Source organism: Phyllobates terribilis, unplaced genomic scaffold (assembly GCF_046119375.1).
Source record: "Phyllobates terribilis strain yellow unplaced genomic scaffold, ASM4611937v1 Scaffold_1__5_contigs__length_1240528914, whole genome shotgun sequence".
Classification (NCBI taxonomy): Eukaryota; Metazoa; Chordata; class Amphibia; order Anura; family Dendrobatidae; genus Phyllobates; species Phyllobates terribilis.
This window is the reverse complement of record NW_027362761.1, coordinates 594,303,356-594,326,748: the sequence shown is the minus strand read 5'-3', so window position 1 is coordinate 594,326,748 and position 23,393 is coordinate 594,303,356. Positions and strand designations below refer to the sequence as shown.

Sequence of the window (23,393 nt, the reverse complement as noted above, 5' to 3'; positions counted from 1 at the left end):
TCTCCTGCAGGTCTCTCCAGTAAGAGGACAACCCCAGAGAGATGTCCCGCTACTCCTCCTGCACAGGACCATCAGGTAGATGGAGATCTCCCCTATGATGTGTAGATGGCTGTGACCTCCTTGTGTTCAGTCTTGTCTTCTCCTCCAGTATTAGATGTTTTATACTTGTGTAATGAGAGCGGTGGAGACGGCAGGATCACAGCTGACCACAGACATGGCCGGATCTTCTCACCATTATTCCCGGGGACTTCTCCAATCATCGGGGACTTTTACAATATTTGTTTTGCAGCTTTTGGATCTGGATAAAGATCTGAACAATATTAATGCTCCAGAGAGAAATGTGAGGGGCGATCAGCGGTGTAAAGAGGAGCCTCCTACAGATAACTGCCCAGGTGAGGAGCTTTAGATGAATATTCACTGTTCAGCCACAATCTGAATTGATAATAATGTGATCCTGTTATATGTGATGTCACAGGTCGTGCATTTATAATATGGAGGATAATATACAGCTGGAGATGAATTATACTTATGTGAGTGGCCGATTTCTTCATCATCTGATGTCAGTTCTGATGAAGGAAAGAATTTGCCTAATTTGTGACTCAGGAACCATTAGCTCCTATTAATCTCATGTCAGTGTTTGGTGACAGAATACAGAACATGGAGACGTCCCCCCAAATAACCGCGACTTGGATTTGCTTTGTGAAAGAAAAAAAAAAGACACTTATATAGTGTAACCCAGATACGAAAAATTAATACATTATTTTGACAGTTCCTTTTCCAAAAAATAAATGAGTTATGCATCTACAGCTGCCCCCAAAAGGGTTAAATCAAAAATTGTCAATCATCCGGAATAAGAATAATCAGACAACGCGGCTCTCGGAACTAAGTACGGTATTTTCTTTCCATGAGATTTGGAATGTTTGTGGAAAAGTTGTAAAACCGATAACAAACTAATAGTATCTGAATATATATTAGTTATTATTATTAGGTCTCGATGTTACCTGGATTCAATTGTAAAAAAAAAAAAAGTGGTCACATCTATTTCCGGTGACTACCTCTTGAAGCTCATCAAGAGAATGCCAAGAGTGTGCAAAGCAGTCATCAAAGGAAAAGGTGGCTACTTTGAAGAACCTAGAATATAAGACATATTTTCAGTTGTTTCACACTTTTTTGTTAAGTATATAATTCCACATGTGTTAATTCATAGTTTTGATGCCTTCAGTGTGAATGTACAATTTTCATAGTCAGGAAAATACAGAAAAATCTTTAAATGAGAAGGCGTGTCCAAACTTTTGGTCTGTACTGTATAACACTCCAGGCAGGATACTGGCCCCATATAACGCTCAAGGCTGGATACTGGCCCCCATATAATGCTCCATACAGAATACTGGCCCCCATATAACGCTCCATACAGAATACTGGCCCCCATATAATGCTCCATACAGAATACTGGCCCCCATATAACGCTCCATACAGAATACTGGCCCCCATATAATGCTCCATACAGAATACTGGCCCCCATATAACGCTCCATACAGAATACTGGCCCCCATATAACGCTCCATACAGGATACTGGCCCCCATATAATGCTCCATACAGAATACTCTCCCCCATAAAATGCTCCATACAAAATACTGGCCCCCATATAATGCTCTATACGGAATACTTGCCCCGATATAACACTCCATACAGGATACTGGCCCCCATATAATGCTCCATACGGAATACTGGCCCCCATATAACACTCCATACAGGATACTGGCCCCCATATAACGCTCCATGCAGGATACTGGCCCCCATATAACACTCCATGCAGGATACTGGCCCCCATATAACGCTCCATGCAGGATACTGGCCCCCATATAACACTCCATACAGGATACTGGCCCCCATATAGCGCTCCATGCAGGATACTGACCCCCATATAACGCTCCATACAGAATACTGGCCCCCATATAACGCTCCTTACAGAATACTGGCCCACATATAACGCTCCATACAGAATACTGGCCCCCATATAACGCTCCATGCAGGATACTGGCCCCAATATAACACTCCATACAGGATACTGGCCCCCATATAACGCTCCATACAGAATACTGGCCCCCATATAACGCTTCATGCAGGCTGTTCCTCACACATAATGCCTCATGCAGGCTGTTCCCCCCCCCCCCCCCATAATTCCTCACGCAGGCTGTTCCCCCCACATAATGCCCCACGTAGGCTGTTCCCCCCCATATAATGCCCCATGCAGGCTGTTCCCCCCCCCCCATATAATGCCCCACGTAGGATGTCACCCCACCTTATAATGCCCAATGCAGGATGACACCCCCCCTTCCTTATTCCTTATAATGCCCCATGCAGGATGTCACACACACCCCCCCTCCCTTATAATGCCCGATGCAGGATGTCACCCCCCCTCCCTTATAATGCCCCAGGAAGGATGTCCCCCCCTTATAATGCCCCATGCAGGATGTCACACGCCCCCACCTAACCCCCCTCCCTTATATTGCCACAGGCCTCCATATAATAAAAAAATATATCAAATACTCACCTCACAACTCACCTGCTGCCGCTGCTCAGCTCCGGACTCCAGCTTCGCCGGCCTCATCCCGCTCTGCGCTGTGACAGCTCAGGAGAGAGCACGGTGTAAAGACGTCACCGCGCCCTCTGACGTCACAGTGCAGCAGCCGCGGAGGATGCAGGAGCTGCTGCGGAGGCACGGGGAGGGGTAAGTATTGTGCTGGGTGCCGGGGCCCTAAGCAAGCGGGGGGGAGCGGGCGCTGACGGTGAGGGGCCCCCCCACCTGCTCAGGGCCCTGGCATTTGTCCGGGTGCTGACGCCGGCCCTGGTGTGCGGCTTGCGTGCCTGCTTCTTGGGGGGGGGCAGCTGCCCCACGGTGGGTACGCCCATGGAGTGAGTAGTGGATTTCCGGAGGATCTGTAATTCCCTCCAGCACCTCATCCATTGGAAAGGATACGGACCGAAGGAGAGATCCTGGGTTCCAACTGTATCCATTATGGCCCATTAACTTGTCAGAGCCTTTCATTCTAGGTTTCCTCGGAAGCCTGGGGGTCTGATGGCCCCCATTCCCCTAGCAGAGGGTGTACTGTCATGGCTTCATCATTACTGTGGCCTAGGGATGCTGTGAGTGACGGCTAACCCCTACAGGATCGAATCTGTTGCTGGGGCGTGCTGCGCTGACAGCACTTTGATTGACAGGCCTGCTGCTCAATCTGGCCTAGCCTGTGGGCGTTTCCTCGGGTGCCTCCCATCCTTGCTAATTTGCTAGCTATTTAACTGGCTAGCCATGAACAGTTCAGTGTCAGCTGCAGCTTAGTTTTGTTTGGTGTGTGCTTAGGTCTGTGTCTCATTGTGTCTTTCTGTGATCTTGTTGCCGATCCTAGGATTTGTTGTGACAATTCATGTGGATTATCCCTTCTGCTCTTGACGCTCTTTGCACGCAGGTACCTAACTCCAGACTTGCCTTCCATTTGTTTTTGTTACTCCCTTGTCTTGACGTACCCCCTGGTATTTGACCCTGGACTGTTACCTGACCACGCCGTTGTCTTGTCCCTCTGTACCACATGCCCTCCTGGTATTTGACCTCGGACCTCCTGACTACCCTGTCTCACAGCTTGTCCATAAGTGACTCAGTGTCACATCAAAGTTATTTTCATTCTCAATCCCTATCTATGTAGTGCCATAAACTAAACCATTTTCTAATATACTTGCATTAAAAATTCCATATCCTTATCTAACTAAACTGTCTGATTTTCTATTTTTTTCCATACTTCCTTTTTGATGACGCTTTGTTTGAGCATCCCAGTGCATGCTGGGATTCACAAACAGGTCGTTATTAGGGGGTGACTGCCCCTGCCCCTTCCTGAAAGCATCATTAGTGATGCTCGTTTCAGGGCACGGACTAGTCCCTTTATGATGTGCACAATGACAGCGCGTGCTCTGTTGTCATCTCAGATTAGTAGTAACGAGCCGGCACTTTATCTGCGTCTTTTTTTCTCAACATGTTTTTTGCGACCCTGTTGACTACAAAACTTTTGCTGTTTCTGTGATCGCGTCCCAATATCTCAGCAATTTCAGTAGCTGGGTCCTCTGTATGTCTTGCAACATTGTGTGACTTTTCAGAGTCTGGTAATTCTTTTTTTGGCCCATTTTAATAAAGAAAACGAGCTGCGTGGACGGTGTTGATATCCTTTGGCCACACTCTACAGTACCTTATTTCACAAAAACGCATGTATTTTTCTATGTGTAGATAAACATGTATATCTATAATATAACCGGAGATGCGTCCCTGTGTTTGAAGCCTTTATAGACTGCGTATGCGCGACGCGCAGTCTGGCTCCAGTCAGAAGAATGCATGGAGCCGTTACAGGTAAGAGGAGTGTATGGCGCCGCAGATCGCGGTATGCGTTCAGTGTCTACGCATACCGCGATCTCCGGCGCCATACTTACATACCTGACTGGGTGGAGCGTTGCCGTGGCACCTCTCTTCTTACCGGAGACCGGGGCAGGAGTGAGGCGTCAGAATCGGCGCATAGCGCTATCCGGCGCCATTTTACTGAAGACACATTTGCAGTGTGTCTTCAGCAAAATGGTGCCGGACAGCGCGGTATGGGCACGCGCGTACTCCAGCGCCACACTCCTCCCCCGGCCGCCGGCAGAGCGGGACGCAGCGCTGGAGCACAGGGAAGAAAGGTGAGTATAAGTGTTTATTTTTTTGTATGTGTGCAGAGTGATAGGGATGAGGGGTGCCATGCATACCAGGATAGGGAGATGAGGGATGCCATGCATACCAGGATTCAGGAGTGAGGGGGCCATGCATACCAGCATTGGGGGCTGAGGGGTGCCATGCATACCAGCATTGGGGATGAGGGGGTCACACATACCAGGATTGGGGGATGAGGAGGCTATGCATACCAGGATAGGGGGATGAGGGGTGCCATGCATGCCAGAATTCGGGAGCGAGGGGGCCACGTATACCAGCATTGGGGATGACTGGGTACCATGCATACTAGGATTGGGGGATGAGGGGTGCCATGTATACCAGGATTGGGGGAGTGAGGGGACCATGCATACTAGGATTGGGGGTGAGGGGTGCCATACATACCAGGATTGGGGGGTGAGGGGTGCCATGCATACCAGGATTGGGGGGTGAGGGGTGCCATGCATACCAGGATTGGGGGGTGAGGGGTTACCATGCATACCAGGCTTGGGTGGTGAGGGGGGTACCATGCATACCAGGATTGAGGGGTGAGGGGGTACCATGCATACCAATATTGGGGGGGTGAGGGCACTATGCATACCAGGATTAGGGGGTGAGGGGTGCCATGCATATCAGCATTGGGGATGAGGGGTACCATGCATACCCGGATTGGGGGGTGAGGGGGTACCATGCATACCAGGATTGGGGGTGAGGGGACCATGCATACCAGGATAGGGATGAGGGGGTACCATGCATACCAGGATTGGGAGGTGAGGCGACCATGCATACTAGGATAGGGATGAGGTGGTACCATGCATACCAGGATTGGGAGGTGAGGGGACCATGCATACCAGGATAGGGATGAGGGGGCCATACATACCAGGATTGGGTGCCATGCATATCAGGATTGGGGGATGAGGAAACCATACATACCAGGATTGGGGGATAAGGGGTGCCATATATGCCAGGATTGGGATGAGGGGTGCCATGTATACCGAATTTGGGATGAGGGGGGCATGTATATCAGGATGAGAGATGGTGTGCCATGCATACCAGGATTGGGATGAGGGGTAAAATGTATACCAGATTTGGAATGAGGGGTGCCATGCATACCAGGATTGGGGATGAGGGGTGCCATGCATACCAGGATTGAGGATGAGGGGTGCCATGCATACCAGCATTGGGATGAGGGGGTACCATGCATATGATGGGGCAACAGGATTGGGGAGCACAAATACCAGGATGGGGGCAGCACAAATACCAGGATGGGGTGAGGGGTGCCATGCATACCAGCATTGGGATGAGGGGGTACCATGCATACTAGGATTGGGGGATGAGGAGTGCCATGCATACCAGGATTGGGGGGGTGAGAGGACCATGCATACTAGGATTGGGGGTGAGGGGTGCCATACATACCAGGATTGGTGGGTGAGGGGCCCATACATGCCAGGATTGGGGGGTGAGGGGTGCCATGCATACCAGGATTGGGGGGTGAGGGGTGCCATGCATACCAGGATTAGGGGGTAAGGGGGTACCATGCATACCAGGCTTGGGTGGTGAGGGGTGGTACCATGCATACAAGGATTGAGGGGTGAGGGGGTACCATGCATACCAGGATTGGGGGGTGAGGGGACCATGCATACCAGGATTAGGGGGTGAGGGGTGCCATACATATCAGCATTGGGGATGAGGGGTATCATACATACCAGGATTGGGGGGTGAGGGGTGACATGCATACCAGGATTTGGGGTTGAGGGGGGTACCATGCATACCAGGATAGGGATGATGGGGTACCATGCATACCAGGATTGGGAGGTGAGGCGACCATGCATACTAGGATAGGGATGAGGGGGTACCATGCATACCAGGATTGGGAGGTGAGGGGACCATGCATACCAGGATAGGGATGAGGGGGCCATACATACCAGGATTGGGTGCCATGCATATCAGGTTTGGGGGATGAGGAAACCATACATACCAGGATTGGGGGATAAGGGGTGCCATATATACCAGGATTGGGATGAGGGGTGCCATGTATACCAAATTTGGGATGAGGGGGGCATGTAGATCAGGATGAGAGATGGTGTGCCATGCATACCAGGATTGGGATGAGGGGTGCCATGTATACCAGATTTGGAATTAGGGGTGCCATGCATACCAGGATTGGGGATGAGGGGTGCCATGCATACTAGGATTGGGGATGAGGGGTGCCATGCATACCAGAATTGGGGATGAGGGGTGCCATGCATACCAGAATTGGGATGAGGGGTGCATGCATACCAGAATTGGGATGAGGGTGCCATGCATACCAGGATAGGGTTGAGGGGTGCCATGCATACCAGGATAGGATGGGGCATCACACACCAGCATGGGAGACCATATACCAATAAAAATGCTCGCCACCCGAGCGTTGAACGGGTTCAATAGCTAGTATGTGTGTGTGTGTATGTATGTATATATATATATATATATATATATATATATATATATTACAGACCAAAAGTTTGGACACACCTTCTCATTTAAAGATTTTTCTGTATTTTCATGACTTTCAAAATTGTACATTCACACTGAAGGCATCAAAACTATGAATTAACACATGTGGAATTATATACTTAACAAAAAAGTGTGAAACAACTGAAAATATGTCTTATATTCTAGGTTCTTCAAAGTAGCCACCTTTTGCTTTGATAACTGCTTTGCACACTCTTGGCATTCTCTTGATGAGCTTCAAGGGGTAGTCACCGGAAATGGTTTTCACTTCACAGGTGTGTCCTGTCAGGTTTAATAAGTGGGATTTCTTGCATTATAAATGGGGTTAGGACCATCAGTTGTGTTGTGCAGAAGTCTGGTGGATACACAGCTGATAGTCCTACTGAATAGACTGTTACAATTTGTATTATGGCAAGAAAAAAGCAGAAACTTAAGAAATAAAGGTCAGTCAGTCCGAAAAATTGGGAAAACTTTGAAAGTGTCCCCAAGTGCAGTTGCAAAAACCATCAAGCGCTACAAAGAAACTGGCTCACATGAGGACTGCCCCAGGAAAGGAAGACCAAGAGTCACCTCTGCTTCTGAGGATAAGTTTATCCGAGTCACCAGCCTCAGAAATCGCAGGTTAACTGCAGCTCAGATTAGAGACCTGGTCAATGCCACACAGAGTTCTAGCAGCAGACACATCTCTTCAACAACTGTTAAGATGAGACTTTGTGCAGCAGGCCTTCATGGTAAAATAGCTGCTAGGAAACCACTGCTAAGGACAGGCAACAAGCAGAAGAGACTTGTTTGGGCTAAAGAACACAAGGAATGGACATTAGACCAGTGGAAATCTGTGCTTTGGTCTGATGAGTCCAAATTTGAGACCTTTGGTTCCAACCACCGTGTCTTTGTGTGATGCAGAAAAGGTGAACGGATGGACTCTACATGCCTGGTTCCCATCGTGAAGCATGGAGGAGGAGGTGTGATGGTGTGGGGGTGCTTTGCTGGTGACACTGTTGGGGATTTATTCAAAATTGAAGGCATACTGAACAAGCATGGCTACCACAGCATCTTGCAGCGGCATGCTAATCCATCCGGTTTGCGTTTACTTGGACCATCATTTATTTTTCAACAGGACAATGATCCCAAACACACCTCCAGGCTGTGTAAGGGCTATATGACCAAGTAGGAGAGTGATGGGGTGCTACGCCAGATGACCTGGCCTCCATAGTCACCAGACCTGAACCCAATCGAGATGGTTTGGGGTGAGCTGGACCGCAGAGTGAAGGCAAAAGGGCCAACAAGTGCTAAGCATCTCTGGGAACTCCTTCAAGATTGTTGTAAGACCATTTCCGGTGACTACCTCTTGAAGCTCATGAAGAGAATGCCAAGAGTGTGCAAAGCAGTCATCAAAGCAAAAGGTGGCTACTTTGAAGAACCTAGAATATAAGACATATTTTCCCCTTCTCCCATGACAGCACCACCTGAGAGAGGGTATCCGCCCACCAAGGACAGGAACCTACTGAATAAAAAGGCGGTACCTCTCTTCCACATCAGTTTAGGTTCCTGTCCTTGATGGGAGCCTCGCCAGGTGGTACCTCACGTACCTGGACCGTGGATTCCGGGGTCGGTGCTGCCTGGAGGCCGTGGAAGCAGCAGATGGACCCTGTTCTCAGCCCATCTGGCTGATGCCCGGGTCTGCGTGTGGGGGGGCTGCCTTCTGGAGTCCTCCCCGCGGGGTGGTGATGCGCTCTATCACGGAGTGCGCCGGAAGCCGGGTCTGCGCATGCACGGGTGGGAGGCCGACATCCCGTTGCAAGCGCGCCGGGTGCCGCTGGGCTGTGCACGCACAGGAGGAGGTGGATCTGCGGTGTAGCGCGCTAGCTGGCCAAGTTTAAAAAAAAAAAGAAGAAAAAAGGAAAGAGAATGAGCATGCTTTTTAAGGATGGGGAGCAATCAAGATGGCGGTGTCTGTATCCCCGCCATAATGAGTGAGGAGCCGCAGTCACCTGGGCAGCAGCTGTCACCACTGCAGGAGGAACAGCAGCAGCCAAAGCAGCGCAAGCAGCTTAAGAAACTGGATCGAGAATCTTCCCATCACCAAAGCCACAGCAGTGGAGGGCTTACGAGTTCCGGCAGAATCGGTCAGAAAAGACCTCGTCAGTCCACCTCCGCCAGATGGGAGCCCTCATGTGAACGGCAACCACCGCCTCCGGTACCCTAGTCTGAACGGCAGTGTGGTGAGTGATCTTCGTGAAAGTCTCACCTTGAGTAATGTGCTCTTCTGTTTTTCTCTCTTTTTATCTTTTCAATTCTTGGGGTGTTAGGAGCCAAAGAAGTGTAGCTCTAAGCGTAAAAACAAGGAGTGTGCTTTATGTAAAATCAGTCTTCCCACCTCCTACGTCAAAAACCTGTGTGCGGACTGTATTCAGAAAACCATAGCGGAAGAGTCCCCCAGGTTCTCTATGGAATTAAAAAATCTGATCCAGACAGAAGTCAGAGATTCTTTAAAAAGCTTAACCTCACGCAGGAAGAAGAAGCAAAAACTAGTTTCCTCAGAATCAGAGGAATCGGTAGAGTCCCGGTTTACAAGAGAACTGCCTTCCTCCTCTAATCCCTCCTCATCATCATCGGAATCTTCAGATGATGATGGGGGGGGCAGGCCTTGTTTTCGGTAGATAATACTGAGAGACTAGTTAAAGCCGTCAGAGTGACTATGGGTATTACTGATACCAAAGTCCCCAGAACAGTCCAGGATGTTATGTTTGGGGGCTTGGACCAGAGGAAGAGGCGCACATTCCCGGTTAATGAGAGGATCAAATCGCTTATAGAAAGGGAATGGAAAAAAACGGAGAAGAAGGGTCAGCTGCCTTCCTCCTCTAAGCGGAGATACCCCTTTGAGGAAGAGGATGCGGCTAAATGGGACAAAACCCCTAAAATTGATGTGGCCATTGCAAAGTCCTCAAAAAGATCCACTCTGCCCTTTGAGGATTCAGGGGCCTTGAAAGACCCGCTTGATAAAAAAGCGGAGTCTTTCCTTAAACAAGCCTGGGAGTCATCAGCAGGGGCCCTTAAACCGGCAGTGGCAGCCACCTGCACCGCTAGATCTATGATGATCTGGCTTCAACAGTTGGAAGACCAGATTAGGGGGAATGTCTCGAGGGAGAAGATTTTGTCGGACCTTCCTCTTGTGCAGGGGGCGGCTGCATTCCTGGCAGACGTATCGGCAGATTCAGTGAGGCTGGCTGCCCGGTCTGCAAATCTCTCTAATGCAGCTCGTAGGGCATTATGACTCAAGAGCTGGCCAGGGGATGTGCAGACAAAGACTAAATTATGCTCAATCCCTTGTGAGGGGGACTTCCTGTTCGGCAAAGGTCTAGATGACATCCTGGATAAGGCCGCAGAGAAAAAACATGGGTTTCCCACTGTGTCTGGTTCCCAGTTTATAAGCTCCTTTCGGAAGAGGAAGTACAGTCGCAGTAAAGCTCTCAGAGACCAAGGTACCTGGAAAGACAGGAAGCCGTATAACAGAGGCTTCATGTTCGGGGGTCCCTCCTCCGAGAATAAGAAGCCCCCTAAGTGACAGTCCTCCCCAGGTGGGAGGAAGGTTGTCCCACTTCCTGCCCGCCTGGGAGAAAATTTCATCCAATTCTTGGATCTTAGGGATAATCAGTAGGGGGCTCACATTGGAGTTCAAGAGCAGGCCCAGGAACACCGTCAAAATTTCAGCCCCCAGGGGTCTAGCGGAGCAGATAGCCTTACAGCAGGAAGTTCTCTCTCTCCTCGTGAAGGGGGTTCTGGTGGAAACACCTGCACCCGAGCAAGGAAGGGAATTGTATTCAACTCTCTTCCTAATAAAGAAGCCGGACGGCTCCTTTAGGACCATTGCCAACTTGAAGAAGCTGAACAACCATTTAATCTACAGGCCATTCAAAATGGAAACAATAAAGTCGGCCATAAGGATGCTATTTCCGGACTGTAATATGTTCGTCCTTGATCTGAGGGACGCCTACTACCATCAACAGTTTCTGAGGTGGCTGTACAGTTCGGCAAGCACGTAAGGCATTTTCAGTTCGCAGCTCTTCCCTTTGGCATTTCCATGTCACCGAGGGTCTTCACAAAAATTATCCTGGAGGTCACAGCACATTTGAGGGAAAGAGATATTCTGGTCATCCCTGATCTGGACGACTTCTTAGTATTGGGCAGATCAAGACTACTCTGTGCTATAGCCCTGGCGGACGTCATGGCCAGTCTAAAACGCCTAGGTTGGCTGTTAAATTTAGAAAAGTCAAGGCTGGAACCAAAGCGGGTCCAGTCTTACCTGGGTCTCATTCTCAACTTAGAAAACCAAACCTGTCTTCTACCTGAGGAAAAGAAGCTGAAGATCGGATCCCTAATATCTCGGGTTATCAGCAATCTGACCATGACCCTGAGGAATGCAATGTCTGTGTTGGGTACAATGACATCTTGCATCCCGGCGGTTCAGTGGGCCTAGTACCATTCCAGATGTCTTCAGCAGGAGATCCTGGCAGCGGACAGGCGGCTCAAAGGTCGCCTGAATGGGAAAATATCTCTTCCAGAGGTTGTAATCAACTCCCTGGGCTGGTGGAGATCTCCAGTCAATCTATCTTTGGCGGTTCCTTGGACCTTCCAGGTGTCAGATACAATTACAACGGACGCAAGTGCAGAAGGCTGGGGAGCTCACCTAAGAGATCGTTCTGTACAAGGCCTCTGGTCGGACAGCGACTCAAGTCTCTCTTCCAACATGAGGGAGCGGTTAGCAGCCAAAAATGCTCTAATAAAGTTCAGTCCTGTTCTTCGGGGTCATCACATCCGGATAATGTCAGACAACCGATCAACAGTCGCCTACATCAATCATCAGGGGGGTACCAGGTCTCTCCCTCTGATGTTAGTAGCGGATCAGATCTTCAGGTTTGCCGAGAGTCAGCTGCTCACGCTCTCGGTGCTGCATATAAAAGGGGAAGAGAACGTAAAAGCCGATTTCCTGAGTCGTCACATCTTAAAACAAGGAGAGTGGGAATTGAATCCAGCCGTATTTCAGCAGATTGTGGGCAGATGGGGACAGCCCCAAATAGATCTGTTTGCAAACAGACACAATCGAAAGACCGAAATCTTTTGCTCCCTGAATCCAAAAGAGGGGGCATTTGCGGTGGACGCGCTGCAGATTCCTTGGAATTTTACTCTAGCCTATGCCTTTCCCCCTTTAATACTGATCCCTACTATCCTGAGGAAGATCCGAGAGGAAAGGGCGAGGGTTATATTGATCGCCCCGTTCTTGCCCAAGAGACCATGGTTCACTTGGATGAAGAGAATGTCCCAAGCTGATCCATGGGTTCTTCCGGACATCCCAGATCTCCTCAGGCAGGGCCCAGTCTGTCATCCCCAAATATCGGGCCTGCATTTGACGGCCTGGATTTTGAAAGGTCGCTATTGACACAAAGGGGGTTTTCTCCGGATCTGGTTTCTACCCTACTGACAAGTAGAAAGCCGGTAACAACTAGGATCTATGGTAGAACCTGGGCTAAGTTCCTGTCTACCTCGGGTCAGTCCGCCAAAGGGAGGATTCCTATTGAGGCCATACTAGAATTCCTCCAGAAGGGGTTAAGCATGGGACTAGCCACCAGTACTCTTAAGGTTCAAGTATCAGCTCTGGGGGCATTATATAATTATGACTTGGCGGCAAATAGGTGGATCATTAGATTTATTAAAGCTTGTGATAGGTCCAGGCCTAGTCCTACTCCAAGGATGCCTCCTTGGGACCTTAATTTGGTTCTGGAGGCACTAACCAAACATCCCTTTGAGCCCTTAGAGGAAGTTTCAGAAAAAATCCTAACTTTAAAGACTGCCCTACTGGTAGCCCTGACATCAGCTCGTAGAGTCAGTGACTTACACGCACTATCTGTTAACCATCCATTCACTCAAGTATGTACGGATAGAGTAATCTTAAGACCAGACCCAGCCTATCTTCCGAAGGTAGCCTCCAAATTCCATAGGACGCAAGTAATCACTCTCCCTTCCTTCTATCCTAATCCTAGGGATTCTGAAGAACATAAGCTTCACACCTTAGATGTTAGGAGGGTGTCCAGTATTTGGAGGTGACAAAAGCCTGGAGGAAGAGTGACGCCTTATTTATATCCTTTCAGGGGGCTAGGAAAGGACTTAAGGTTACAAGAGGGACCATAGCTAGATGGGTCAGGGATACTATTACCTTAGCCTACTCTTCTAGCAATCTGCCGGTTCCAGAGAACCTGAAGGCCCATTCCACCAGAGCGGTAGCTGCTTCCTGGGCTGAGAAGGTGGATGTGCACATCGACATCATATGTAAGGCGGCAACTTGGTCATCCCCTGCTACATTTTACAAACATTACCGTCTTGACCTTTCCTCTTCTACTGATCTGTCCTTTGGTAGGAAGGTGTTGCAAGCGGTGATCCCTCCCTCTGGTGTCTGATCTCTATAAATCTCTCAGGTGGTGCTGTCATGGGAGAAGGGGAAAAGATCCTAGTTACTTACTGGTAACGGGATTTTACAGAGCCCATGACAGCACCCTCCCCTTTATCACTATGGTGTGCACTTTTTAAGGTGTTTATTACAAATGTTGAGGTGGCGGTTATGTATTAACCTGTTTTCGGAGGCCCTCTCATGCTCTGAAACAAAAACTGATGCGGAAGAGAGGTACCGCCTTTTTATTCAGTAGGTTCCTGTCCTTGGTGGGCTTATACTCTCTCTCAGGTGGTGCTGTCATGGGCTCTGTAAAATCCCGTTACCGGTAAGAAACTAGGATCTTTTCAGTTGCTTCACACTTTTTTGTTAAGTATATATATATATATATATATATATATATATATATATATATATATATATATATATATATATATATATATATATATACCATAAGTGTATTTGTATTTATTTACATTTGTTTTATTTATTTAACTATTTTTATTATTATTTTTTAGTCTTACTACTTTAGTTTAAAGGGAATCTGTCATTAGGCCTTCCTTTTCCACCTGATCAGCAGATCACCATATCATAGGGTCAGAGACCCTGATTCCAATGATGTGTCTCTTATTGGGCTGCTTGCTGTAGTTTTGATAATATCATGGGGATTATCACTGGAGGACTAGTAAACCTGCTGCCAGGTAGTCCAGCGTATTCATGAGCTCTGTATAACCCCGCCCCACCTCTGATTGGCAGCTCACCATGAAGTCCAGGCAAATATAAATGAAGTACCAGGACTGAAGCTCGGATATAGCGGGGTCGGTTTCCCCAACAGCAAAACACATAAAAAAGAGAAAAAATCCAGCACCAAATAAAGTAAAAATTGCTTATGAATAAAAATGCTATTTATTTAGATCCACGAAAATACAATAAAGTGCATTAACCCCTTAAGGACCTTGGGATTTTCCGTTTTTGCGTTTTCGTTTTTTGCTCCCTTTGTTCCCAGAGCCGTTTTTATTTTTTGGTCAATATGGCCGTGTGAGTTATTATTTTTTGTGGGACGAGTTGTACTTTTGAATGACATCACTGGTTTTACCATATTGTGTATGGGAAAACGGGGAAAAAATTCCAAGTGCGGTGAAATTGCAAAAAAAAAGTGCACTACCACAGTTGTTGGTTTTTTTTTTTTTCCACGTTCACTGAATGTGAAAACTGAGCTGCCATTCTTATTCTCCAGGTCATTACGAGTTCGTAGACACCAAACATGTATAGGTTCTTTTTTATTTAAGTGGTGAAAAAAAATTCCAAAGTTTTCTAAAAAAAAAAAATAAAAATGGTGCTATGTTCCGAGACCCGTAGCGTCTCCACTTTTCGGGCTCTGGGGCCGGCTGAGGGCTTATTTTTTGCGCGCCGAGCTGACGTTTTTATTGATACTATTTTGGGGTAGATCTGATGTTTTGATCGCCTGTTATTGCATTTTATTGCACTGTTGTGGTGACCAAAAAAAATTAATTCTGGCTTCTCTAATATTTTTTCTCGTTACGCCGTTTACTGATCAAATTAATTCTTTTTTTATATTGATAGATCGGGCGATTCTGAATGCGTCGATACCAAATATATGTATGTGTTGTTTTTTTTTAATTTTATTTTGAATGGGGCGAAAGGGGGTGATTTAAATTAATTTTTTTTTATTTTTTTAAAAACATTTTTTTTTTTTTTACACTTTTTGCTTGTTTCTATAGTCTCCATAGGAGAATAGAAGCAGCAGCAGTCTGATCGCCTCTGCTACATAGAGGTGATGAGCAGATCGCCTCTGTGTAGCAGAAATGCTCACTTGCTATGAGCACCGACCCCTAGGTGGCGCTCATAGCAATCTTTACATGACAACCACAAGGGTCTGCTGCAGACCCAGGGTTGTAATGTCCACGCATTGGTGACCCGCGATCATGTGACGGGGTCACCGACGAGCGGGGCTAATACCGCTGTCAGAGATTGACAGCAGCATTTAACTGGTTAACAGCCGCGGGTGGATCGCGATTCCATCCGCGGCTGTTGCGGGCACATGTCACCTGTTTAAATCAGCGCCGGAGCCCTCACTTAATCGGGGGTGATGTCCTGGGGCGTACTAATACGCACCAGGCTTTCAAGTGGTTAAAAATTAATGAATAATGCACTCTATAGTATTTTAACGGATCTAAATAAATAAGATTTTTAGCCATAAGAAACTTTTCCTTTATTCGGTGCTGGATTTTTTCTCTTTTTTGACGAGCTTTCTGTGTAAACTGTATATGGTCAGACAGCTGCCAATCAGTGGTGCGGACGGAGTTATACAGAGCTCAACAGTAAGATAACTGCTAGATCTGCAGCAGAGAAAGCAGGGATTTTATCAAGATGACAGCAAGCAACTCAGTAAGTGTCATATTCCTGGAATCAGGGTTTCTGCCCCTACATTATGCTGTTCAACCTAGTGACAGATTCCCTTTACCCATTGCAGCTGCGTCTAAATGATTAAACAGCAGTGAATGGAGCTAGCTCCGGTTGCTGCTGGTAAAGGCAGGAGCGGCTGTATAATGAATGTATCATTTTAGTGTATCCACTCCTAGAGTAAAGTGATGGAAAAAGTATAAAACTTCAGGCTTCTTTGTAGATGATTTCTCTTTGGTGTAGCCTTGTATACAGTCCTACTACATATATGCCCGTGTTATCAGTCACATGACTATACATTTCATTATATACACTTTATCCAGGTGTGTACATCACAGGGCTCCTCAGTGAGATCCTTTGATCGGTTTTCTTTGACCATGACCATACTTCTCCTCCCCTTTGCTATGCTCTCTGCTAAAGTAAATGTAGCAGACATGACCGGGATTGTGTGAGATGGACGCCCCCCGCAGCTCTGACCTACAGGTTCACTTATGATTCTCCACCGGGCAATTTACTAGAAAAGAGCGGTGACCGACATGAGACATATGAAACATGAAGATGTCTTCAACACAGAAGGAGAAAACTGTAACATCGTGACCTAGTGCTCCCTGCTCTGAAACTGTGATCTGGTTTGCAATTAAATTATTTCAGTTAGTTAATAAGTGATTTTTTTTTTGTATAAGCCTCTCCTTTATAATGTCATAAAACATTAATATAATTATTGAGGTTATATTGTTAAAAGATAATCTAATTAGTTTTATTTTTGTAGATGACTGTACCAGGAACCCAGAGGAACATCCGGTATCTTCACATTTTTATGCAGATGATTGTAATATCATTCAATATGGATATGAGAAGAATGCCAAGATTGAAGATATACCCTCCGCCCCTCATATCCAAAATGTATCATCTGATCCTTTTACACAGATCCTATCTTCTGATTCATCACCGACTGTAAAGCAGAATAGAAAAGACAGACTGGGTGTTGAACATCAAAAAGCTCCCATAGTGGAAAAGCCATTTTCATGTTTAGAATGTGGGAAATGTTTTACCATGAAAAAAAATCTTCTTAGACATCAGGGAACTCACACAGGGGAGAAGCCATTTTCATGTTTAGAATGTGGAAAATGTTTTAACCAGAAACGTATTCTTAAAAAACATCAAAGGATTCACACAGGAGAGAAGCCATTTTCATGTTCACAATGTGGGAAATCTTTTACCCAAAAAACAAATCTTATTAAACATCAAATAAGTCACACAGGGGAGAAGCCATTTTCATGTTCACAGTGTGGGAAATCTTTTACCCAAGAAACAAATCTTATTAAACATCAAATAAGTCACACAGGGGAGAAGCCATTTTCATGCTTAGAATGTGGAAAATGTTTTACCAGGAAACAATATCTTGTATCACATCAGAGAATTCACACAGGGGAGAAGCCATTTTCATGTGAGGAATGTGGAAAATGTTTTAACCAAAAAATAACTCTAATTGCACATCAAAGAAGTCACACAGGGGAGAAGCCATTTTCATGCTTAGAATGTGGAAAATGTTTTACCAGCAAACAATATCTTGTTACACATCAGAGAATTCACACAGGGGAGAAGCCATTTTCATGTTTAAAGTGTGGGAAATGTTTTAACCAAAAAATAACTCTTATTGCACATCACAGAATTCACACAGGGGAGAAGCCATTTTCATGCTTAGAATGTGGAAAATGTTTTACCAGGAAAAAATATCTTGTATCACATCAGAGAATTCACACAGGGGAGAAGCCATATTCATGTTCACAATGTGGGAAATGCTTTACCCAAAAAATAACTCTTAATGGACATCAAAAAATTCATACAGGGGAGAAGCCATTTTCATGTTTAGAATGTGGGAAATGTTTTACTCAAAAAAGAATTCTTATTGAACATCAAAAAACTCACATAGGGGAGAAGCCATTTTCATGCTTAGAATGTGGAAAATGTTTTACCAGAGAAAAAGATCTTGTTAGGCATCAGAGAATTCACACTGGGGAGAAGCCATTTTCATGTGAGGAATGTGGAAAATGCTTTACCCAGAAATCACATCTGGTAAGACATGAGAGAATTCACAGATAAGGAAAGCTGTATTCATGTTCAGAATGTGGGAAATGTTTTGAACAGAAATCTCACCTGGTTAGACATCAAAGAATTCACACAGGGGAGAAACAATTTTCATGTTCACAATGTGGGAAATGTTTCAACCAGAAAAATAATCTCATTGTACACCAAACGATTCACACAGGGTGAAAGCCATTTTCATGCCCTAAATGTAGAAAATGTTTTTGCCAAAAAATCACATCTTGGTAGACATGAAAGATCTCACACAGAGGGAAGCCAGCTTCATGTTTAGAATGTGGGAAATGTTTCACTGTTAGATTAGATCTTGTTAAACATCAATCAGTTTACAAGGGAAAAAACACTTTCAAGTTTAGAATGCGGAAAACATTATAGCTCTAAATCAAGTAGGATTGAACATCAAAGGACTTCCACAGGGTTAAAGCCATTTTTATTTTTTTACTCTAGAGACTATACAGAGTATATAGACAAGACAGCATGGTGTGGTGCTGAGTCACTACTCATGGACAAGCCGTGAGACTGGGTTGTCCAAAGGTTCAATGTCCAATACATAGAGAGCTCATTATAAACAGAGGGGTAAGACAAAGGTGTAGTCAGGTCACCGTTCAAGGTCAGAATTCGATGAAGGTATCTCATCAAGATAAAGGGACTAGGAAAATGGATAGTCAAAGGCAAGGTCCAAGGTTGGGCAGCAAAAGATCAGAAACAGAATGGACGGATGAGCTGTCATTCACAATACTGACAGCTCCGCACGACCCTGATTCAACAGGGCAGCTGAGCTTTCACTCACTGCATCCAGGACAGTGAGGGGTGGAATCATGACACTGGGATCCCAGGTGATTCTTTCTGTGAGGCAAGGAAATGTTTTGCCTCACAAGCAGCATCTACGAACCCATTCTGTCCTCTCTGTATACTCTTGTATTTACTCCACCGCCAAGAGCTGTGGTATGATCAGACCATGTTCCTACACGTTCAGACGCAGTCATTATACAGTAAATAGCAGGGGCACATTTATGAGATTATCTCGGCATAGGAACAATTTTTTTAACAAATCCAACTGTGGAACTTATTTATATTTCAAGATCTATTGATTAATATGTCCTTTGGTTCGTGGGACAACCTTTTTAAGATTTATCGCTTTATAATACTTGTGTAATGTAATAAATAATAATTTCACGCTCATTGATAATGCAATGGAGATGGAGGTTGTTTCCATAACAACACCTGTAAATGACGAATGAAAAATTTGTACACAATAATTATTACATGTAAATTTTTGACTGACTTAAACGTTAGGTCACTTCTGATGATCATATAATAAATCAATATTACAATTTTCTACTCTTCTCAATGGGCTTTAAGGCACAGAAAGAGTGATGAGTAGTGTTGAGCGATAAATTCCGATATCGAGAAATATCAGATCGGATTGTATCGGACCGATACCCAAAAAATATCGGATATCGCCGATTCCGATACCGGAAACCAATGCAAGTCAATGGGACAGAAATATCGGAATGAAAATAAACCCTTTCTTTCCTTGTAGGTTATTTCTACATGAAGGAAAACAACTAAGAATAATGTAGAATGTATTGGGGGAGGTGGGGGAGACAATAAAGGCATAGAGGTTTAGCCCAATCAAATGGAATACCAGGAATTAATATATTTTTTAAGATGTTCTGAGTTACGGAAATATTGACTATGTTAAGTATTTTTATATTTTGTCAGATATTTATGTTTCACTACTTCCATGCTCTTCACCTTCTTTTTTACTTCTCCCACACTTTCTCCTTCATCATCCTCACCATCAGAATCTTTTTCATCAACTTCTTCTTCACCTTCTTCATCTTCTTCTTCTTCACCTTCTTCGTATTATTCTTTTTTTTACATTCTTCATATTCTTCTTATTCAACTATTATTCTTCTTCATATTCTGCTTCTTCATCTTCTTCATATTCTTCTTCTTCATCATATTCTTATTTGTGACCGGCATTCCTGTAGTTGTTCTCTATAAAAGTTTGAACATTGCACCTTTCTTTCTGCCCGTCACAAAAGATTTACAACAGGATTTGTCCGCGTTCAGTTTGGCGTGCAGCAGCAGGTCTTTTCCAGGGGCACCACGAGGAGGAACGGACTCACCCCCATACATTGCTTAGTCTTCTTCTGCTTATAATTTAGATAATATCTTTTGCTCTGATTATTAGTCTTATGCTTAATGTTCTTCCGCTTTTTGTTCTGCAGCTTCTTGTACTTCTGCTTCTTGGTTTTCTGTCCCTTGTTCTCTATCTTGGTGGTTGTCTTCTTGTTCTTTCTCTTCAGGGTCATCATCTTGGTCATCTTCAGGGTCGTCGTCTTCAGGGTCGTCGTCTTCAGGGTCCTCTTCTTTGTGGTGGTCTTTAAGGTCGTCGTCTTCGGGGTCCTCGTTCTTTGGGGTGGTCTTCAGGGTCCTCGTCTTCAGGGTTCTCGTCTTCGGGGTCCTCGTCTTCTTCGGGGTGGTCTTCAGGGTCCTCGTCTTCGGGGTCCTCGTCTTCTTCGGGGTGGTTTTCAGGGTCCTCGTCTTCAGGGTTCTCGTCAGGGAGATCCAGAGTGATTACCAAGAACCATTTCAAAAAGCTTGAACTTGGAAATGTAGCAGAAGGTACAAGAAGGCTGAGGAACTGCCGAGAACCAGCTGACGGTACTGGAACCCGGATGGGTAGCAGAAGGTACAAGAGCCAATGGAACTACCGAGGACCAGCTGACGGTACAGGAACCCGGCTACTAAGCAGGAGGTACCTGTGCCAGAAAGCACTACCAAGGACCAGCAGACGTTGGTGGAACTTGGATACCGAGAACGAGGCACCTAAGCCGAAGGCACTGCTGAGAACCAGCTGACGGTACTGGAACCCGGATGGGTAGCAGAAGGTACAAGAGCCAATGGAACTACCGAGGACCAGCTGACGGTACAGGAACCCGGCTACTAAGCAGGAGGTACCTGTGCCAGAAAGCACTACCAAGGACCAGCAGACGTTGGTGGAACTTGGATACCGAGAAGGAGGCACCTAAGCCAAAGGCACTGCTGAGAACCAGCTGACTGTACTGGAACTCGGATGTGTAGCAGAAGGTACCCATGAAAAAAAAAGTTGCAAGGCCGGTAGCCGGCTGCAGTTACCGCAACCCACAGTCCTACAGGGGGTGCTTGTCCTTTTGGCACTATGGAACCAGCCTTCCTTGCCAGATCCCACAGCCCACATAGGAGTCACCTAAACTGCAGGCACCATAGAGTCGGCTAACCTGACCGCAACACGACAGGACAATGCATTGGAGGCAAAGTGACGTTGACAGTACCCGGAAACAGCTGGCGTGCTGGAACCAGGCTGGGCAGGAGGGAGTACCCATGCCAAAGACACTGCTGGGAAACAGCAGGCGGTGCTGGAACCCAGGGTAAATACTAAAAACAGAGTGGAGCCAGAGGCCTAATTGGAGCAACTTTAAAATCAGTAGTAGACTAGTAGTGTGAATATGGACAGAGCAGGAGAAATAGCCGTACACACAGCAGGGGAACAGCTGACGTTACTGAACCCCAATAACACGGCAGCAAGTGTTGACTGTGCAGACGGCACTTCTGAGCAGCAACTAGCGGTGATGGAGCCCAGGGAAAATACTAAAAACAGAGGAGCCAGAGGTGTAATTGGAGCAAGTTTTAAATTTGTAGTACAGTGGATGTGGAGAGAGCAGGAGAAATTGCCCTACACACAGCTGGGGATCAGCTGACGTTACTGAACCCCAATAACATTGGAGCAAGCGTTGACTGTGCAGACGGCACTTCTGAGCAGCAACTAGCGGTGTTGGAGCCCAGGGTAAATACTAAAAACAGAGGAGCCAGAGTTGTAATTGGAGCAAGTTTTAAATTAGTAGTACAGTGGATGTGGATAGAGCAGGAGAATTTGCCGGACACACAGCTGGGGATCAGCTGATGTTACTGAACCCCAATAACACTGGAGCAAGCATTGACTGTGCAGACGGCACTTCTGAGCAGCAACTAGCTGTGTTGGAGCTCAGGGATAATACTGAAAACAAAGGAGCCAGAGGTGTAATTGGAGAAACTTTAAAATCTGTAGTAGTGTGAATGTGGACAGAGCAGGAGAATTTGCCGGACACACAGCTGGGGATCAGCTGACATTACTGAACCCCAATAACACGGAAGCAAGTGTTGACTGTGCAGACGGCACTTCTGAGCGCCAACTGGCGGTGTTGGAGCTCAGGGATAATACTGAAAACAGAGGAGCCAGAGGTGTAATTGGAGAAACTTAAAAATCTGTAGTAGTGTGAATGTGGACAGAGCAGGAGAATTTGCCGGACACACAGCTGGGGATCAGCTGACATTACTGAACCCCAATAACACGGAAGCAAGTGTTGACTGTGCAGACGGCACTTCTGAGCGCCAACTGGCGGTGTTGGAGCTCAGGGATAATACTGAAAACAGAGGAGCCAGAGGTGTAATTGGAGCAACTTTAAAATCTGTAGTAGTGTGAATGTGGACAGAGCAGGAGAATTTGCCGGACACACAGCTGGGGATCAGCTGACAATACTGAACCCCAATAATGCGGAAGCAAGTGTTGACTGTGCAGACGGCACTTCTGAGCGCCAACTGGCGGTGTTGGAGCTCAGGGATAATACTGAAAACAGAGGAGCCAGAGGTGTAATTGGAGCAACTTTAAAATCTGTAGTAGTGTGAATGTGGACAGAGCAGGAGAAATTGCCATACACACAGCTGGGGATCAGCTGACGTTACTGAACCCCAATAACACTGGAGCAAGCGTTGACTGTGCAGACGGCACTTCTGAGCAGCAACTAGCGGTGTTGGAGCCCAGGGTAAATACTAAAAACAGAGGAGCCAGAGTTGTAATTGGAGCAAGTTTTAAATTAGTAGTACAGTGGATGTGGACAGAGCAGGAGAATTTGCCGGACACACAGCTGGGGATCAGCTGACGTTACTGAACCCCAATAACACTGGAGCAAGCGTTGACTGTGCAGACGGCACTTCTGAGCGCCAACTGGCGGTGTTGGAGCTCAGGGATAATACTGAAAACAGAGGAGCCAGAGGTGTAATTGGAGCAACTTTAAAATCTGTAGTAGTGTGAATGTGGACAGAGCAGGAGAATTTGCCGGACACACAGCTGGGGATCAGCTGACAATACTGAACCCCAATAACACTGGAGCAAGCGTTGA

General features: G+C 46.3%; 1 protein-coding gene and 1 long non-coding RNA gene across 2 annotated transcripts; both read left to right on the top strand.

Annotated features, from left to right (window-relative positions):
* The first annotated feature begins 48 nt into the window (after positions 1-48).
* Positions 49-16,969, top strand: LOC141272076 (uncharacterized). The gene is made up of 4 exons (XR_012321959.1): positions 49-75; positions 290-392; positions 476-530; positions 16,853-16,969. It is a non-coding gene; the product is annotated as an uncharacterized lncRNA (long non-coding RNA).
* A 23-nt stretch (positions 16,970-16,992) lies between these two features.
* LOC141272066 (uncharacterized) lies at positions 16,993-19,520 on the top strand. Its single transcript, XM_073682379.1, has one exon. The coding sequence runs from the start codon at positions 17,137-17,139 to the stop codon at positions 18,184-18,186; it is 1,050 nt and encodes a 349-aa protein (XP_073538480.1). The 5' UTR covers positions 16,993-17,136; the 3' UTR covers positions 18,187-19,520.
* The last annotated feature ends 3,873 nt before the right edge of the window (positions 19,521-23,393 follow it).

Excerpts from the sequence above, each read along its gene's own strand:
- LOC141272066 (XM_073682379.1), top strand. The coding sequence starts at position 17,137 with ATGAAAAAAAATCTTCTTAGACATCAGGGAACTCACACAGGGGAGAAG.